The 19,938-nt window shown below is 35.1% G+C and overlaps 1 protein-coding gene across 10 annotated transcripts in view; it reads right to left on the bottom strand.

The window, feature by feature from the left end:
* CABCOCO1 (ciliary associated calcium binding coiled-coil 1) overlaps nucleotides 1-19,938 on the bottom strand; it is a 104,675-nt gene that overhangs the window by 58,962 nt on the left and 25,775 nt on the right. For 6 of the 10 annotated variants that reach the window (XR_007911014.2, XM_008270097.4, XM_051823862.2 and 3 more), the window contains exons 4-5: nucleotides 18,770-18,914; nucleotides 14,376-14,448 (exon numbers count right to left, since the gene is read on the bottom strand). Coding sequence is in view for 9 of the 10 variants with exons in the window: in XM_008270097.4 (XP_008268319.2) it covers nucleotides 14,376-14,448; nucleotides 18,770-18,914 (218 nt within the window). In the remaining variant the exon portion in view is untranslated. Of the gene's footprint in view, nucleotides 1-5,526; nucleotides 8,383-8,410; nucleotides 10,190-12,135; nucleotides 12,451-14,375; nucleotides 14,449-18,769; nucleotides 18,915-19,938 lie in introns of those variants that run through there. The other 4 variants (XM_070058337.1, XM_051823865.2, XM_051823863.2 and 1 more) reach the window with 4 other exon arrangements.

Below are 19,938 nucleotides of genomic sequence, written 5' to 3'. Positions count from 1 at the left end.
TATCACAATATTATGTATATCACACTTTATTCTGTTAGAATGCATGTTTGGAAGGTAATAAAGTTAAACCATGTCCTGTTTTGTTTGTGTTTTAACTATTGAACCTTTTGTGGATAATCAATATTGTGATGTGCTGCTTCACCTAAAAGAGGTCTAAACATTCTCATTCAAGGCTCCTTTTTGCATCTTGAAGAATTAATCAAGATTTTTTCAGAGGGAGTTTGAGACAACAGTTAAGGATGTCAATATTAATCCTAGTTTCATGTCTTTAAAATGTGATTGAAAGTGGTGCCTATCTCGTACATTTGTGTGACGATACATGTGTTAATACTTAAAGTGCCTAGATACCACCTGACATAGAGCAAATGCTCAACTGAACTTGCCTTTGTCCAACACTTTTGCCTAGTTAAAATGTCATCCCTAGACTCTACTCAAAGATAATTAGCTCAGAGTAGACTTCTTTGATACAGTGATTCCAGGATTAGAGAAACCCAGTGCCTCTCTTTATAGTAATCTGTAGTTTTCTTTACCGTTTGATTTCAATTATATATCAGTGGGCTCACTAACATATGTCCATTTCTCTTGCTGGGCTGTTAGCCTTATGAGTAACTATGCTTGTTTGGCTCAGCAATGCCACACGATAGCAGTAAAAGTAAAACTTGTACATGAACGTACCGCCTGAATAGCAGTCAGTTCCCAGAGCACTTACAATGTTGCCAGGCATCCTGCATTTTCTCAGTAAATATCTTAATAATCAGGGGGCAACTGACATTGACCTGGAGATTACAGGCAACATCTAGAACGGAAAATGCATTTAGAAAACAGAGATCTTGATCCTAGGATAATTCCTTAGGGCAAAGTACTTGAGTTTTTAACTGTGCTGCAGCTTTGTCCAATTGGAATTAGAATGTACGTGTGTTCCTGTTCCAGAAGTCAGTGTGTTAAGCCCAATATCTTCCTGGCTCAGGCACCAGATGCAGTGTTATAACTATCAGTAGCTTAGCTTCTGCACTTACGCATTTTTCTCTATAACTTTAGTCTGAGTTGTTAAGAAAATGTTTTTCCAATGGATGATTTTTTTTATTTGCACAAGTCAAAATAAATTGAAATTTAGTTATTCTATGAAGAAATATTTACCAAGTACCTATTATGTGCAATGGCTTGAGAGATGAGACATCGATGGTGGAGAATTGGATTTTTTTAATGGAATTTCAGGGGCTTCTCTGTGAGTGAAGAGAGTCGAGTAGGCCAAGTAGGGGTATGTGGGAGCAACCAGACACAAGGCAGGAGAAAATGAAGGACTGTTAAAGAAGGAGGCATTTAGAGGGTGATTAAAATGTAGTTCCAAAGAGGGGTACTTTTGTTGGTGTTGTGAATAGGAAATGCATTAACTATCTGGTGCTACCTAACAAATTACCCCAAATGTGGCGGTTTACAACAATAGTTAGAAACATTCTAGTCTGTGTCTCAGGAACCTGATAATGCTTTATCTGGTGGGTTCTGGCTCAGAGACTCATGTGGAAATTGCAGTCTTCCTGTCAGACTGAAGCCATCTCAAGGCTAACTAAGGGAAGGTTCTCTTCTGAATTGATTCATGACACTGGATGGATGGGTCTCGGGATCTCTCCAGTGGTCTCTTCAGAGGCTCCTTAGTGTCCTCATGACATAGCTGCTGGCATCTCCCAATGCCAACGATCCAAGAGAGACAGCAAGAAAGTAACCAAGGGGAGAGTGTTTGGTGCAGCAGTTAAGATTCTATCTGGGACGCCTGCATCCTGTATCAGAGTGTCTGACTCATGTTCTGGCTCCTCAGCTTCTGATCAAGCTTCCAGGTAATGCATGTCCGGAGAAACAACAGGTGATGGCTCAAGTACTGGGGGAGATGCAGGTAGAGTTCCAGGCTCCTGGCTTCAGGCTGGCCCAGCCCTACTTGCTGTGAACCAGCAGATAGAAAAATCCTTCTTAGTCTATCTGCCTTTCTAATAAAGTGAAAAATAAATAAATATATATATTAAAAAAATAAAAACAACAACCAATGTGGAAGCCACAGGTTTTTTTTTTATTATTAATATTCTAACCTTGGTTGGGACATGTCATCACTTCCACAATATTCTATCTACTAGAAGCAAGACAGTAAGCTCAGCCCACTGTCAAGGAAAGGCAATGTAAACTCTACCTTATTTTTTTTTTTGACAGGCAGATCTAGACAGTGAGAGAGAAAGAAACAGAGAGAAAGGTCTTCCTTCTGTTGGTTCACCCCCCAATGGCCGCTACAGCCAGCACACTGCACTGATCTGAAGCCAGAAGCCAGGTGCTTCCTCCTGGCCTCCCATGCAGGTGCAGGGCCCAAGCACTTGGGCCATCCTCCACTGCCTTCCCGGGCCACAGCAGAGAGCTGGACTGGAAGAGGAGCAACCAGGACAGAATCCAGCGCCCCAACCGGGACTAGAACGCTGGGTACCGGCGCCACAGGTGGAGGATTAGCCTAGTGAGCCGCGCTGGCAAACTACCTTTTCAAGGAAAGTACTAAAGGATTTGTGCACATGTTTTTAAAACCAGCAGAGGGCCGAAAAAAGGAAGACCTTTCTCTCTCTCTCTCTCTCTTTCTCTCTCACTAACTCTGCCTGTCAAAAAAAAAAAAAAAAAAAAAAAAAAAAAAAAAAAAAAAAAAAAGGACACTTGGTCAGAGGAATATCCAGACTTCTGTGGATGCCCTTTGTATAATTTCTTGGCTGACCTTATAAAGAAAGAGATTCAAAAATTGGCATTTCCTTCAATCTCCTAGGGATAAACTGTGTATGTGTGTGTGTTTCAAAAGGCAGAGGCAAAGGTGTTTGACACAGTGTTTAAGACACCACTTGGGCTGCTTGTATCTCTTATCATAGTGCCTGAGTTCACCTTTCTGCTCTGTCTCTGATTCCACTTTCCTGCTGATGTATATATTAACAGGCAACAGCTGATGGACAAGTATCTGGTTCCCTGCCACCCAAGTGAGAGACTTGGGTTGAGTTCTGGGTTCCTGGCTTCAGTTTTGGCTGTGTGGAGCATTAGAGGAGTGAATCAAGGGATGGCAGATCTCCTGTCTGTCTCTGTCTCTCCCTCAGTCTGCCCTTCAACTAAAAATAAATTTAATAAAAAGTTAGAGGCAGGACTTAGGTTACATATAAAGGAACACTGTAAAGCAAGATGCCTTAGTTCAAATCAGAACAGTGGTCTGTAGGAGGAAGGATTTATCATAGTCTATGAAAGTCAGGAAAGGCCACTGGGAAGAAATATGTTTCAATAGATTAAGAATGTTAACGCACATGTGATATTTATTTAATATATTTTTGCTTTTAACTGAGAAAAATGATAATTAAGGTCATATTTTCAGTCTTTAAGTGAAGCAATATATTTGTATTTATTTGTTAGCTGCAAGTATCTTTTCTTTTTTCCCATCTAAAATACTTGATCTCTTTAAGTGAAAGTCTCTAATTCTTTAAGTGACTGTGTATTGAATAAGGTAGAAAAATATTTCTATCATTTTGGTTCTGAGAAGAGAGAAAGAGAATGAATATGTCACCATCACTATTGGTGCATTTATATTATACTGTGTGTACCAGGCATGCAAATATTGAAATAAGAGAAAGTAGGTTGCAGTTCCTATCGAAATTCTTATTAGTCCAAAAGCTGTGCTCTGGGAGCTATGAAACTCCATATTCATCAGTTAAACTTGCCACTGCTGCCATGGTCATTAGCACTCCAGGCAAACGGAAGAAAAAAGGCAACTTAAAAAAAAGCAAACTCAAAACCATCTACCTCATCTACCCTTATATTATTTCCTTGATCAAACACAGAGTTATTTTGCCACAGAGAACTTTGTTGTTTTTTTTCCTCTTCCCTCCTATAGTGTCAACAGTGCTGATGCAGCTGCATCATTTGCATAGAAAGTTGCCAGATTCTGTAGTCAGAATATCAATAAGGTGGCCTCTTTCTAAGCATGTTTATTCTCTCTTGATTGACTCTTCACTTGCATGGTTTTCTGCACAATGCATACTTACTTGCATATTCTCAGCCATCTGTCAAACACTCACCAGGCCATAAGGGTGGCCTAGTAATCAAACTTGAAACATTGGAATGTGGTCCAATACTACAGAAATGTGACCAAAATCCTTTTAAAGAGAGTAATCAATAAAAATACATTACCCCTGAGTCTTTCTTGACTTACATTTGATTACATTTATTAACTTGTAAGTCTGCATTTGCCAAGATAGAGCTGGCTATATACTTCTGGCAAATGACTTCCTAGTTATAAACAACTATATTTCTCTCTCCACTCCAACTATAGCAGTCCAACATAATTTCCAGCCTGTAGAAAGGAATCCATTTTGTCACTCTATTAGTTATGTTACCCAAACTAAGACTGGCTTATCATAAATTTTGGATTTTACTAATGCGAAGAACATTTGGAAGTATAATCATGGGAAGAAGAGGACAAAATAGTTTAAACTGTCCTCGAAAATCCTAGAAAAATCTGGAACACATCATCTAGCTTAATGTCCCATCCAATGCTTTAAACAACTTTACAAAATTTCACCAAAAATCACATTGCTAAACTCGAAATATGTTCAATGAAGATACAACATACTTCCTCTCGATTCAATTCAATGAAATGTATTAAGTGCTGCATATTTGCCAGGACCTGTACTAAGTCAGAGTTGGTAGTGTAACAGTGAGGAATTCATGAGCCTCTGCCTTGCCATATCCCTCCCATTTCTGTATACATCTATTATTTAGAAAGTGATTGTGTTTATTTAATCAAAAAAATCTCCTCCCAGAAGATCCACTGGTCTTTAGTCTGCCATCTGGGGGTTATGAAGACAACATAAATCAATCTCCCTCCCTCCCTCCCCCTTTTTAATCCTGTCAGTGTCTTACATTTGAAGGCAGCTGGCATATCTACCCTGAATATTTTCTTCTTTGGTTCTAAAAAGTTCAAGGGACTACCCTTTGAACATATTTTGATTTCAAAATGTCTCTTTTCAAACATGGGTTACTGAACTTGATCTTACTTAGGCAAGTCTGGACATCCCAGAAAGGACTGAAAAGATCATGTTGTCTTTGAACCAGAAGTTCGGATTACTAGGGGATTCTTTGGGTGTGGAATCATAGAGTGGAGACATGTTGATTGTCTTAGGCTCCATGCCTTGCCTCACATCCTGCCATCTTTGGGCAAGGTAGTGTCTTACATAGTAGAGCAAATTCCTGTAAACAGAGTCCTTGTTTTGTATGTCTTACTGTGATCATCCTGGATATTTTTTATGATTTGTACAACTCATGAATAATAAGATGCTCATCCTCAAGTAACAATTAAATCTTCATTTGCAACAGAGCCCTTTTCTTTAAGGAAAAATACTGCCTAATCACATAAACATGAAATGCATCTCTTCAAAAATAAAACAGACATTTTCATAATGTTATGCAATCTTCTAAAGTTAAATAGGCAAGAAAAAAGAAATATTGCTGAATAAGGAAAACAAAAGAGAATGAAGTAAAACTTTTTATTGTTTAAGCCTTTACTCTTCAAGAAACAGCAGCATGGTGTAATACATACTGATTGCAAAAAATAACTTCAGGACATATGGACAAGTGTAAAGGGAAAGCAGCTGGCGCCGTGGCTCCACAGGCTAATCCTCCGCCTTGCGGTGCCGGCACACCGGGTTCTAGTCCCTGTCGGGGCGCCGGATTCTGTCCCGGTTGCCCCTCTTCCAGGCCAGCTCTCTGCTATGGCCCAGGAGTGCAGTGGAGGATGGCCCAAGTCCTTGGGCCCTGCACCCCATGGGAGACCAGGATAAGCACCTGGCTTCTGCCTTCGGATCAGCGCGGTGTGCCGGCCGCAGCGCCATTGGAGGGTGAACCAATGGCAAAGGAAGACCTTTCTCTCTGTCTCTCTCTCTCTCACTGTCCACTCTGCCTGTCCAAAAAAAAAAAAAAAAAAAAAAAAGGGAAAGCAAAGATTATGTGGCATACTAGTGACATCAAAGGACCACTGCTAATAACTTGATGTGTGTCCTTCAGGACCTATTCTCTATGCTATCTCAATAGACAAACTAGTAGCCTCTAATTGCATAAATAACATAGTGAATAACTTTCAATTATCAGTATAACAGCATATACATACCATTAATGATTACAGTATTATAGAGAGGCATTGCTAATTCTTTAACTTCCTTCAAATGACAGGAATCTAGGAATTTCACATATTTTTTCTCGATTTTAAGCAAATACATACACCTATGTTTCAGAACACTATCTGACTACCTACTTGGGGTAAACTCAGTGAATACAAAAGATGACTCAAAGGTAACACTTAAAAAAAACTGAACTATCTTTGAAAACTGCTGTCTGGAAGGTTTACCAGTTTGCATTGTTGACAGCAGTGGCTGAGAGTGCAGTTTGCCACACTCTCGTAAGATAATGTGCTATTATTTTAATGTTTGTTTGAGCGTCTGATAATTTTAGTGCAATTTGCATTTTTTTAGTTATACGAAGGGTGAAAATATTTGCACAAGTTTATTGGCTATTTATATATCTTCTCATATAAATATCTTTTGTTAGCTTTTCCATTAGAATCGTTTTTCTTAGTGACTTGTAAGAATTATTACATAGGATATTAACACTATTATGCCTTTTCGGTCTTTTATACTACACATTTTATTTTTAGTGCTTGATTTTTAAATTTGAGTATGGTGTTTTCCTCCAATAGAAGTTCTAACTTTTGATGTAGTCACGATTAGTGGCCTCCAGTATCTTGGAACCTTGGCTTAAATGGACTATAGTTAGAGATTTCCTCGGCTGCTCCATATGAGTCAATAATTAAAAATTAGTAATGTAAAGATTTTATACAAAAATCAGCTTTTAATTGCCTGGTAGTGGAATTAATGATTGATTATTTATTTACTTATTTATAGACAGGAAAAAAGAGAGAGAAGGAGAGACAGAGAGCTCCTATCTGCTGGTTCACTTCCAAATGCTTGCATGATTGAGGCTGGGTTGAGGCTGGAACGAAGAGCCAGGAACTCAATCCAGTTCTCCTCCTTGGATGGCAGGGAACCAACCACTTCAGCCATCACTGCAGCCTCACAGGGTCTGCATTAACAAGAAGCTGCAGTAGGAGCCAGAGCATCCAATGCAGACCCTCTGATGTGAGATGTGGGTATCTTAATTGTAACCTTAACTCAACTGATCATTTAACAGATTGATTTCGATTTTTCAGCCTACACACCAAAATAGTATTTTCAAAATATAATATTTTGAAATTAATCAATAAAACTGCTTCATCTGTATTAATTAACTTAGTGAATAATTATTAAACATTAGGTGAAATTATATTGTTCCTATGCTGAGAAAAACAAGAAAAACAATAATGTCAATTACCTGACTTCATGGAACTATATAATAATTTCTAAGAGAATATGTGAAAACTAATCTTTAACAAGATATTTAACACTAAGGAAATAAAAAGCAGTATCATAGAAAGTGTTTTCTTCTTCTTCTTCTTCTTCTTCTTCTTCTTCTTCTTTTGTGTGTGTGTGTGTGTGTGTGTGTGTCTAAGAGAAATGTCTGTAAACTGAGCTGTGAGGGAATAATAGGTTTGGCTTTGCAAAAAGGTTGGAGAGCATTTCAGGAAGTAGGAAAACCCTCCTATTTCCAGGCAGAAGGAAGCAGGAGAACTGTAATTACAAAAAGACCCACTGAGTTCAATCAGAAAGCTGGGCCCAGAAGAGCTAGACTGAAGCTAGAGGGCCAACGGGCGGAGACCTGAGTGACAGGCTCAAGAGCTGAGGTGCCATGTGATCAGTGATGGAAACTATCTTTAAATTATGCTCCTGCCATTTATCAATTATTTTGCTGCAGACAGATTCCTTGAATTTCTCTTAAAAGATTTATATTTAGGGAAGGATGATTATTTTTCTAAGCTTTGGAGAAAAAGGACTAGAGTGAAGTTTGATAAATTGTATATCCAAGCGTCAACCATTTTCTTTAAATGATAGATTCTGAAGTCAGTTAGTCACACATGCCAGGGAGAGTAGATAGAGCTATTTTAACACAACAATTTCTGATTGATTTTCTTTAGCAACACCCAATGTGAGTAGGTCAAGCTACAAATTATGCCCTGTATGATTTTCCCTTCCAGCAGTTTGCTAATAGGATCATCCAACAAGAAAAAAAGCCTTTTTTCAAGATTAAAAACATCATCTGGATAAGTTTAGATTATTTGATAGGTACATCTCAAGGGTAAACTGAAGAGAAAAAAGATATCTTTGTAGCTATGCTTCAGTCGCCTTCCTCCTTTCCAAAACATGATGAGACGCGCAGTGTTGTTTTTGCAGCTTTCTCTTCCTTAAAAGGTTGAATGTTTACATAAGTATCATATTTTGTTTATTCAGGACACCATAACTTTACAGTTTAAAGAAATAAAATAAAATTTATGTGTCTATCTGGTATTTTTCCCCCAAAAGCTAAGAATTTTTAAGTATAGTCTCATTAGCATTCATTAACTGTGTGGGTTTTGAAGTAAGGAAGAAAAAGGTGTTTTGTTTTGTTTTTAATTTAAGAATAAGTACTTAGGACATGAAATTATATTCGGTTGACATTCACTTATTTTAGTGAGGTTTGAAATTTCTATATTTGCTAACCTTAAGTGGTATTATTTTGGGTTATGAAAGACTGCCAAAGTACGATTCTGGGCAAGGTAGCCACTTAGGTATATTTATGATTCTCTTTAAATATCTTTCTAAGTATATCATACTTATAATAATCAGATCCTGCTATGGCATCACTTGTGAAAACATGATTTCCATTAATGGCTCTATGGGCTGTGCAAGGCACAACTCTGTTAATCACATGGACCACAATATAAATGGTGCCCCCCTAGAGTTGTACAAGAAACACCTGTGCTAAAATGCTGATGTTCTAGGGCAAAATTCTGAAATGGTCAGAAGTACAACTATACCAATGTTTTGGTTTTGAAAAATAGTTTTGATGTCCCCCAAAGTTCCATTTACCAGGAGTTTGAACCCCAAAGTTTTAAAAAAATTTATTAATAGAAGAACAGATTTCATGCATTTCATAGGTACAATTCTAAGAAGATAAGCATACTTTCCTCCCTACTTCTCTCCCTCCCTTAATCCCCCTTCTTCCTTCTTTTATCTTTGCAAAAATATAATTTCAATTTATAATCACATGGTTAACGGATTAAAAGTGGAGACTTGATTTAATTATAGCATGTATAAGGTGAAACCAGTCAAATTTTTTTAGGTCATTGGGGCGTGCCCTTAGAAGATGTTCTTAAGAGAGGGTTAGTTATGTAAGCAAACTTTGGCTCACTTGTTCCCTCTTTGTTTCCTGGTTTACTACATGATGTTTATTGCACACACTTTATGCCAATCATCAGATACCAGACAAATGTGGCCAGATACCAGATTAATGCAGCCACCAGATCTAGGACTGAGAACCTGCAAAACATATAATAAACCTTCTTTCCTCCTAATTAGCTTTTTTTCCTCTCAGATATTTTAGTTGTAGTAATGAAAAGCTGACTAATACAACCTATCTATCATATTTTACAAATTGGAGAAATTATTAAAGCAGACTACATCTTCTAAGGTTTTATATATCCCAATGCAAATATGTCTATGTGTATGTGCATGTGTTTAAATATATATAATGTAACCTCTGAAATTACAAATGATCCAAGATTTGATGTGTTGTTACTTTGGTGAAATTAAACTGAATAAATATTTTTAAAATGTGGTATGTATGCATAATTCATGATATCAATTTTATTTTCTTGCAGAAAATTTTAGATGTTATAGCACAACACCAGATTTTTACTCTATAAATGACTTTTCAGCTAAAACTCATTTATACTTAAAATTAAAATGTGGTAGCAACTCACTTGTAAAGTACTTAATTTTATGGATTGAGAGTTTGTCTAGTTTTTTTTCTATTTGACCTTTTCCTTGTAAACAGCTGGTTGATATCCCAGTGCCTGTCTGTCAGTATGCTAGTATATAAACAAGTTTATATGCTTGTACTTAATTTACAAAATGTGTCTCGGTCCTTCTTGGGAATGAACTAGTGAACAATTTTGTTCTTGTACAGGTAATTCATGAAGACATCCATGTTGTAAAAAACCAACATAAATCTGAAACACAGAGAATAAAATGTCCTTTTCACATCATAGCCAATTCCTACTTCTACTCTACCACCCACAGGTAAACCATATATAGTTTAAATTCTTCTAGTTCTTTTACTATCTCTTACATGCATATACATGTCTATATATTTACAAGCTTATCTCCTTCAAAAAAGAAATAGGATGCTATTCATATTGTTCTATACTTTTAAAATTAAGAATGCATTTTAGAGATCTCAACATAACTGATACATGAGAATCTACAACTTTATTCTAAAAACTCAGTTTTCTATAATTAGTCTACGCTTCACATTCATTGAATGTGATTTTGCCAATCTGGTATACAAAGTGGCTTTACAAATTTAACCTCTCACCACATATATGTAGAGTTCTGTTTTCTTGCATCCTCACTATTAAGGGTGTTCATAAATCTTTTTATTATTAGCCAATATTACAATTGAAAAATATCAAATTTCATAGTTCCTTGATAACTGCAATTTGAATATTCCCATATCTATTTATTCATATACTGTTTGTTAATATTCTTTGCTCATGTTTTTCTTGCCCTGTTTGTCTTGCTTCATTTTTTATTTTTTTCTTTTGACTTGTCTTCCAGTTTGTCATTTTTTATTGTGTGATAAATAATGGTCATTAAAAAAAACCTGTAGATATAACCTGGAATGTAGCATGACTTTGTTTTACTGTAGGGAGTATTCTAACCACATTATGCATAGATAACATAAATCTACCAGAAATTGAATTAATTGAAAATGAAATTCAGTCCATGTGAGGGATGATCTCTTTTAAAATAAAATCCTGGGGTCAGCGCTGTAGCACAGTAGGTTAATTCTCTGCCTGCAGCGCTGGCATCTCATATGGGCACCGGTATGAGTCCTGGATGCTCCACTTCCTAGCTCTGTAATGGCCTGGGAAAGCAGCAGAAGATGGCCCAAGCGCTTGGACCCCTGCACCCACGTGAGAGACCTGGAAGAAACTCATGGCTCCTGGCTTTGGATTGGCACAGCTCTGGCCATTGTGGCCATTTGGGGAGTGAACCAGCAGATGGAAGATCTTTCTCTCTATCTCTCCTGCTCACTATTTGTAACTCTACCTCTCAAATAAATAAATAAAAACATTAAAAAATGCAATCCTTTGGAGTCTCAACACATACTGGCAGGATTTATTATATTCTCTTCATTTCTAATTTTTGCTCTCTTTGCTCCATATATGCACCAAAACTCTACTTCTCAGCTTCTCTTACCACCTTTTCCAAACTGGTAGATTACTATAGGTAGAAGGCATTTCCAAAGGCAATGTTTGCCTCTTGGATCCATAATATTTAAAGCTTTGCTAGCTGAGTTTTCAAACATGGTTAAAAAAATCTTCCAGCTTTTCTAGTTGTTTTCAATGGAAATGTTGAGCCAGATGGGAAATGGATCTCTTAATAAATTAGAATCATTTTTAAAATTTGTTATAAGAAGGAAATCTAATTTGTTTTTACTAAACATATAATAATCCCAAATAATTTTAAATGCCACTTTACTACTCATATATGTTATACACTAAAAATCCTTATATAAGTGAGTTTAATTCCAAATTTATTACTTAACAAAAATGAACAATGATAATCAATTAAATATTAAAAAGAACAATAAGAGATTTCCAAAGCAGACCCCAAGACAATTGATATAATTATGGCTTCATTCTCCATCAACTCTGCAACACCTTCAAAGCTCTCTCTCCTTTAACTCACTCTCCTGTCTACTCTTTCTCTTATAAGGAAGCTTATGAATACATTGGATCCACCTGGGCAATCCACAATATCCTCCCACTTCAAATTTAATTTAATACAAATTTCAAATTCAATCACATATGTAAAGTCCCTTTTGCCAAGAAAGGTAACATATTCACAGGTTCCAGAAATTAATATTAGTTATCATCACATATGTAGCCCGCGCTCAAACATTGCTGATGATCCTGTAACTGTTTTGTGTTGTGTTGGGTTTGTTTGCCTGTTTGTTTGAAGTAGGGTACAAGTAAGATATCTTCATTGAATTGTATGTAAGTAATTTTAATCAGTAGGATATATATTTTGTTTATTTCCGTGCAATTTATTTGTTGAAGAGTCTACATCTTCTGTCTTACAGACTCTCACTACCTGGATTGCTGTTCACATTCCTGTGATGTCATTTACTTGTTCTTCTGTATCGGTATTTCCAGTAAATTGGTAGTATTAGAAGAATGATCTGATGACCAGCCAGTTAAAATGTCTAGCAAAAACAATTCATAGGTGGTTTTGTATAATTTTATTTGAAGGCAAATAATGTCCGGTTTTCTGTTTTCATGTTGTTAACAACCCACTGCTCATCATTTTCTAGATCCATTATTTCAGTAAGGGTTGAATAGCAATTGTATTCTATTTCTTCATTCTTTTATCATTTAGGAACTGGCTATTCCCATCAGCAGAAGAGACTTGCATTTAGTTCTAATCTTCCATCCACAATTAATAAATAAAGTAAATTTCATCAGTATTATCTGAATGTTTGCCTAACAGTTAAATTTTGAAACATTCATGAGGTTTTCATGTGGCCCTTGTTTGGTTTCACAGTGCTGAGATCAGCATGAATAATCACATTAGTGGGGCAGACCTCTGCCATGAAAGATCATTAATTAAAAAGCAGATATTTGTACCAACGGTCATCTGACACTAACAATATGCTATAACGTATTATAGTATAATATCTACTTTTGTTAATCCTTTAAAAGCCCATGAGTGGTCTAATTCTTAAAAGACGCAAATCTTTTCCCTAAGGATATTTCATTCATTTTATCTTTCCATAAGCATAAATGTCACCTAAATATAGAAGAAAGACATGATTGTGCAACTAACAAAGGGCAAGGGAGCGCTCTCTGAAATTTTTTCTTGATGACTCTAAATGTCCACTTATACCATTGAAAACACTATTATTTTCAGAAAGTTTTGCTGGGTAGGGTTGTATTACAAACTAATAATTGCAGTGTGTAATACTGTCATGCTATATAATTCTAAAGTGGAAACATTTTCAGTGAAACATTGTCAAAGGACATTTAATATGAGCAAAAGTATGAAGAGATTACAAAGAAGTAATTTTGAGGAAAATCAAAAGTAAAAAGGTTCCTTTGTTTTACTGCAGCATACTTTTAAAAGGCCTGCCTTAGAAAAAGTACTCAGATGGAGGATGAATCACGGTGATTGATATGGTTTTGAAGTAAGCAATTTATAAATCCTAAAATAACAACATTCAGTAAGACAGAAGACTTGGCACATTGCATCTGGTTCTTAATATCAGGATAGTTATTAAGAAAAATGTGAATATATGGGGCAGGATTGAGAACATACAAGAGCACTTTTCCGGATAGTTTTTGCCTCCTGAGGATGTTGTTACGTAGGATTAATTCCTAGTGTTTACCAACACATGATTATATGTAAAGATATCCAAGCATGTATCTGGACAGACTATTTAGTGCTGAACTATTGTTCTGTGCACTACTTGAGGGGCTACTGTGCCCTACATTATACAATGTACTGTGATAGAAAAACAGCAAATGATCCTACCCTTCAGGACAATTACTGTTGAGTTGTATTGACCATATCAACCCACAGGAAACAGAAAATCACGTAACACAGTGCATATTTATGTGATTATTGGTGTAAAGTAGCCACAATTAAACAAGAAGAAATCAATTGAAATGAAATCATAGACTGTGATTAGAGAGTTTGTCCAAATCCTTTGTCTGAAATTTGATGCAATTAAGATATGGTTGCTTCATTGAGGAAGTGGAATTTGAATTAGGCCTTAAACAATGAATAGACTGAAAATTAATATGAAATTAGAAAAGATTTAACTGAATTAATTTATCTCATTTTCTTGATTTTATTTGTATGAAGACATACAGTCTATTCAATTGAGCTCAAATAATCCATAAATCCATAAAGTATATGTGATTAACAGTGCTTTTAATGCCGAAAGACAGCTTATTTTCTAAATCCAAAGCTCACTTTATATAATTATTCTTTCTGCAGACTAGAAGTTGGTTATATTAACACTTGAATAATCTTGACAAGAAGTTGCTTTAAGCAGTTAAATATCCAGATGCTGATCAGCATGCATTAAGTGATTCAGCTTAATTGGTTCCATCTAGATAAATTACTTACCTCAGTTCCGATCACAATTTCTTCTCTGGTAAAGTAAAACATAAACTCATACAGCTTGTAGTGTTGAAATAAGCTGAAATACAAAATGATTGTGTAACTGATGGATTTATTTCAGGAAAAACAAACTAAATTATGGTATTTATTAAAAGAAAGTTCATAATGACCATGCTAATGATATTAAATGCTAACATAGAGTTTACATATCTGTTATTCCAAAAGAAATTGTCCTTAAATGCTAAGAAGTCAGTTTTATTTTTTGAGAGGTTGACACTGTAACACGGTACCTACAATGATATCAGTAAGTCTATCTGTGAAGATTGGATAGGTTTGGGATAAGGGAACAATTAGATTGACTTGACTTTTCCTAGTTTTAAGCCAAACAATGCACCATCCCTAAGGAACATTAAACTTCACATTATTTATTACGTTTTGGTCTAAAATGGAGTCAATTTTTTTCCAGTAAAATGGCACTGAATTCTGCAATCTACTTCCATATCAATTAGTTCTCACATTCCTGAACTGTTTCAAAATTAAATTAATCTCCAAAAGCACCTGAAAAAATTATTTGACATGAACTGAAATCCATTTAGAAGCCTTCTGATTTTCCTGAAAAATATTCAGTCGCACATCAAAGGGTGAAATTAATTTAAGAAGGAACATGTGTCCCTTTCCTACCTAAAAGCTACAAAGACCTAAAGGATAGAAGGTACTGAAAACAAACATTTCTAGTGATTTTTCAAGAGCTCAGCAATGTATTATTGAGAGTTAAAAATTTACTGAAGGGCTGACTTCTAATATCCTGTTTGTGATAATATTTGAATTTTTCTAATTCCCTTCCTGCTGGTTGGGAAAATTAATAGACTCATAATACAGCAAAATGCACAAGAAAAAAAATTGTCTTAGTGGTTTCTCTTTCACTCTGGTGCGTTTTGCTATTTAAGAAAATTGATTTTAATATAACTGAGAAATTAACATTTGCAAAATGTAGCTACAGAGCATGTATAATAATGGCTTCTCCTGAATGCTGTAATGGATCAAAGTTTCAATTCATTTGAAATCAATGAAGAAATCCTCAGGCAGCTGGGTCTCTCTGAGTTATATTAGCAGTTGATCTCACTACTAACACAATTCATTAAAAAGTGAGGGGTGTGCAAACTCAGTTACCACATTTTTTTTGGGGGGGGAGCTTGTACATTTAAATTATCCATCAAAATTCAGAAAACTAAGTTAGCTTTTGACATCACTTTGATTTGTTGGCTAGAAGAATAAATTAAGATTAGTGAAGTTTGATAATTCTGATGAAGCAAAATAAATTCCAATTTTCTCTCTTTTACACTGGTGACATAAGAAAAGCTTTAAGGTCAAAAACATTGCACTGATAATAACTGATCTTTTTTTTTGAAAATTTAAAAACAGTTTCATTGAGATAAGTAATTCACAAAGCTTACAATCCATCTATTTAAAATTTACAATTCAGTGGTTTTAGTATATTCACAGCATCCAACTAGTCCTACAGTCTAATTCTGAGTAGAAAAATAAAGAAGATGGAGGATTTTGGAAATAACTTAGCTCCCTCTCAATAAACAAATGTAAGAGTTTCCTTTCTCCATCTTGTGTCACACAAATTATTTAATTCATACATTTTCCTTTTGACAGTTTCATAGTCTTTCTGTCTTATTCTCTTCATTGCATGTAGAAATTAATTGTCCAATGCCAAAAGAAGATTTACTTCTCACAATGAAAATAAAATGTATGACTTGGATGAGGGGATTAAACACGCGTATTTGGGGACAGAGTCAGGAGTAGGATTAGATATCCAGGGTAGGTACCTAAGGGGGCATTTTCTCAGGGGTAGGCTGAGATGCTTCTCTTTCCTCATCTCACCCCCAACCTTCAGCTTTGCTAGGGAGCTATTAGGTCTTGCATGGGAGCAAAGTGACACTTCAACCAGGTAAGTGGATTTTCTCCCTCTTCCTTTTGAATCTGTGCTAGTTCAGGCTCCTATGCTATTCTGTCAAACATCTAGTCTTAGTGCTAAATCAGAAGAAGATGGAATAGAAATGTATCTACAAGTCTGGAAGTGTAATGCCTTGCTATGTACAAAGGGAAAGAGTTCGTTCTTACACAGGGCATGTGACTGTGTACTTTATTTCCACCTCATTCCCAGGGGACAGGTAGAATTCACAAAGACAAATGCGTACTTAGACCAGCTATATATGTAAATGATGACTTATATTACAAAGCTGCAGCTGTACATATATTCTTATACACTGCACAATATATTACATGGTATATACAAAAAATACATACATACACACACACGTATCTATCTGCCTATCTATACACATCTACTTACAGTAATGTTGGGAAGGAATCTTGGTATGAGTTTTTTTCAAATTACAGATATAAGACAGAATATGCAGTTTAGACTGCTTTAAGAACACTCAATGACATTTTAATTTTATTGTCAGGCTCATGTGCTATGAGTGCTTCCTAAACTGACTAGAGATTTCAGTGTTTGGGTAAACTCAGTATTGGGTTAAATTGTAATAGTTATACTTTTGATAATTCAGATACATTCATATTTTAAGAAAACTGCTTTGTAGTCATGAAAATGAAAAGTATTGTATGATTTAACTGCCACTAAGCTTCCATTTGTGTATGCATGAGGGATTGTGGACAGGTGTAGAAAAGCTTATTTCACTTTACACAACTTCAATATATCCTAGTAACTTGATATTATTTTTCTATAATATGGCTATTTAAAATGTATAATTTCTTTAAAATTACATCATGAAGATTTAACAGAATTGAAATAGTTCTATTTTTTAGCTGATATCTGAAATATTGATTTTTTTTCAGAGTTGTAAGATTAGAGATTTTTGGTATATGAAGTCACTTTGGTTGGAATATCAAGGTACTAACACTGATGATCCCTCATAACATAACAATCTTCTGAAAGAAAATGTCATGAAATATGTCTAGAGAGATGAGATGAAAGGGAGAAGAGATGCCATTTTTCATTGTCTACAAGGTGTTGTGATGCCTACACTGATTTTGCAGCTCTGGTTAACTATCAGTCCCCACGCTCCTAACAAACTTCCTGGGCACAGAGTTCGGCTGTAAATAGGTGTTTTGCAAGAGAAACTTGGTATGCCCAAATAGACGCAGAAGAGAAAGAAGATGCTGATACAAATGCGCAGAGTACAATTCCTCTCACTCATTGATTCTCAAACCCTAATGGGCAGAGAGACCTTGAGGAATATGATCCTTCTCTAGTTCTGAACTTCCTTCCTGACTCCTCCCCACTCACAGAGAAGAACACTACTGTAGTTTTTAGTGAGAGATACCCAATAGGAGCTTTTTTTTGTATGTGTGTAACGTGAGATTATATCAAATGTGATTATACAAAAATATTATATCATATGCCACTATTAATTCATGCCAGAAAACAGTATATAAACTTTATCATATTAAACACACTAATATTTATAAACCTTCCAAACTACAACCAGGATCTTTGCCAAGCAAACCATGAGCATGTCTAGGAAATCATTTAGCACTCTTTGAATCAGAATTTAAAATTTTGAAATTGGAAAACACTGGAATATATGCCATAAAAGGAAAGTGTGTAGCAAACATATTCTACAGATGATTTTAGTTAGGCAAAAGAAACATATTTTACCTACTCTTGCTCGATTATTTGCAAATTCCAAAAACATCCTTTCGGAGAGATGCATGATTCTAATGCAGGCTTTGTGACAGATTATATAAAGAGAGATTTGTTCACTCACCAATGAAGAATCACTGTAATAAAAATACTTCCCCTCCATCCACTATCATTTTTTAAGCAGAAAGACTTAATAATGAATTTAATTGGTCAATATTACAAAATTTTTCAAGGCATGTAATATATTTGAGGAAGCATATACATAAATCTCTTTCATTTCTAATACAAAGCATTTAAAATAAACTAACTAAATAAATGGAAATGGGTTTTGTTCTTTAGAATGAAAAATTAGATCACTGAACACATCAACTATCTAAAATGCAATCTGTTGTAATAGAATCTGATTAATCTGAAAGAATCATTGTATTAATAAAATGGTATTAGAAATGTAACAAAAAAATTCTTGGGTAATTTATATAAGTCTAGATGAAATTATATTTATCAAACATAATTCATTTTCTTAGAGTGCAAGTTTAGCCAAAATGTTCAATGATCTGATTTTTATTTATAGAATGCAAACTTTGAATATTCTCTATTTATGAGTTGGGTTAATTACTGCATAAATTCTGTGAAGTATCTTAATTTTCTGAAAACAATTATTCTTATTGAATAGATATTTGTTGGAAATTATGAAATTAACAGAAATGCTATTAAAAATCTATACCTGATCTGTAAGTAATCAATGATGGCATTGGCTTGTTTTACATCAAATAAATTCCATTCTTCATTTTTTTCTAAGTGGGTTGGTCCAATTTCAGCCATAACTTCCCCAAGCCACTTTAGATTGTCTTCCAATGACATACGTAGAGCTGAAATAAAATTCAGGGATATCTCAAGCATTATCTTGATAGATGCTTTGAGAGCAAAATAATCCACAATGTCCTAAATGTACCAAAATTTACTTTGTTTAACATTTGTGAGGACAAATGGTAAACTCTCACTGTTTCTTGACAATAAATTAATGATTATATTTTGTGTGAAAGAACAGCAGCTGACAAACCCTACAACTATAAATTACTGTGATACCATACAATTTTTGGAAGCTTATATCTGCAGTAAGATGTAATATATATGTATGTAAAGTACTCTTTACATATATGTATATTTTTACATATATGTGTATATTTATATATGGAAAGAATACTTTAATAAAGTTGGTTGACTAAGCTGGTTAGGAAGACCCATTTGGCAGGTTGAGTTATTATAAACAGCAGAGCTGAGCTCAGAACTGAAATGGAAATGAATGGCGTCCAACACTTGCTTTTTGTTTACTGTTAACATTCTTGCCTAAAGATTTTTAGTAAAAGTCAAAAGTACAGCTTTTTATGAAAAATATTGAGTTTTTTTTTAATTTTCCATGGTTACAGACTTACAACTCATGTAAGCTGTTTCTCAAGTGCCCAGTGATGTTGGAGGGAGCCAGATGAAAGCTCAAAAAGCATGACATGGCTTTGCCAGCATCGCCAAAATCCAACAACTCAATGATTCTAGTCTATTCTTATGGCTACAAACAAACACCAAAACGGTCTTCTATGGCATTTGTCCAGCTGAGAAAGAAGTAGGTACACATCAAAAATCTCAGACTTAACTTTTAGACTGTCTATGATGAGAATTACAAAATCTTAAAAAATGAAATAGAAGAGGATACCAAAAAATAGAAAAATCTTCCATGCTTACGGATTGGAAGAATCAATATCATAAAAATGTCCATTCTCCCAAAAGCAATTTACAGATTCAATGCAATACCAATCAAAATACTGAAGACATTCTTCTGAGATCTGGAAAAAATGATGCTGAAATTCATATGGAGGCACAGGAGACCTTAAATAGCTA

Source organism: Oryctolagus cuniculus, chromosome 15 (genome assembly GCF_964237555.1).
Source record: "Oryctolagus cuniculus chromosome 15, mOryCun1.1, whole genome shotgun sequence".
In the NCBI taxonomy this organism is placed as follows: Eukaryota; Metazoa; Chordata; class Mammalia; order Lagomorpha; family Leporidae; genus Oryctolagus; species Oryctolagus cuniculus.
This window is presented reverse-complemented; position numbering and strand designations above follow the sequence as displayed.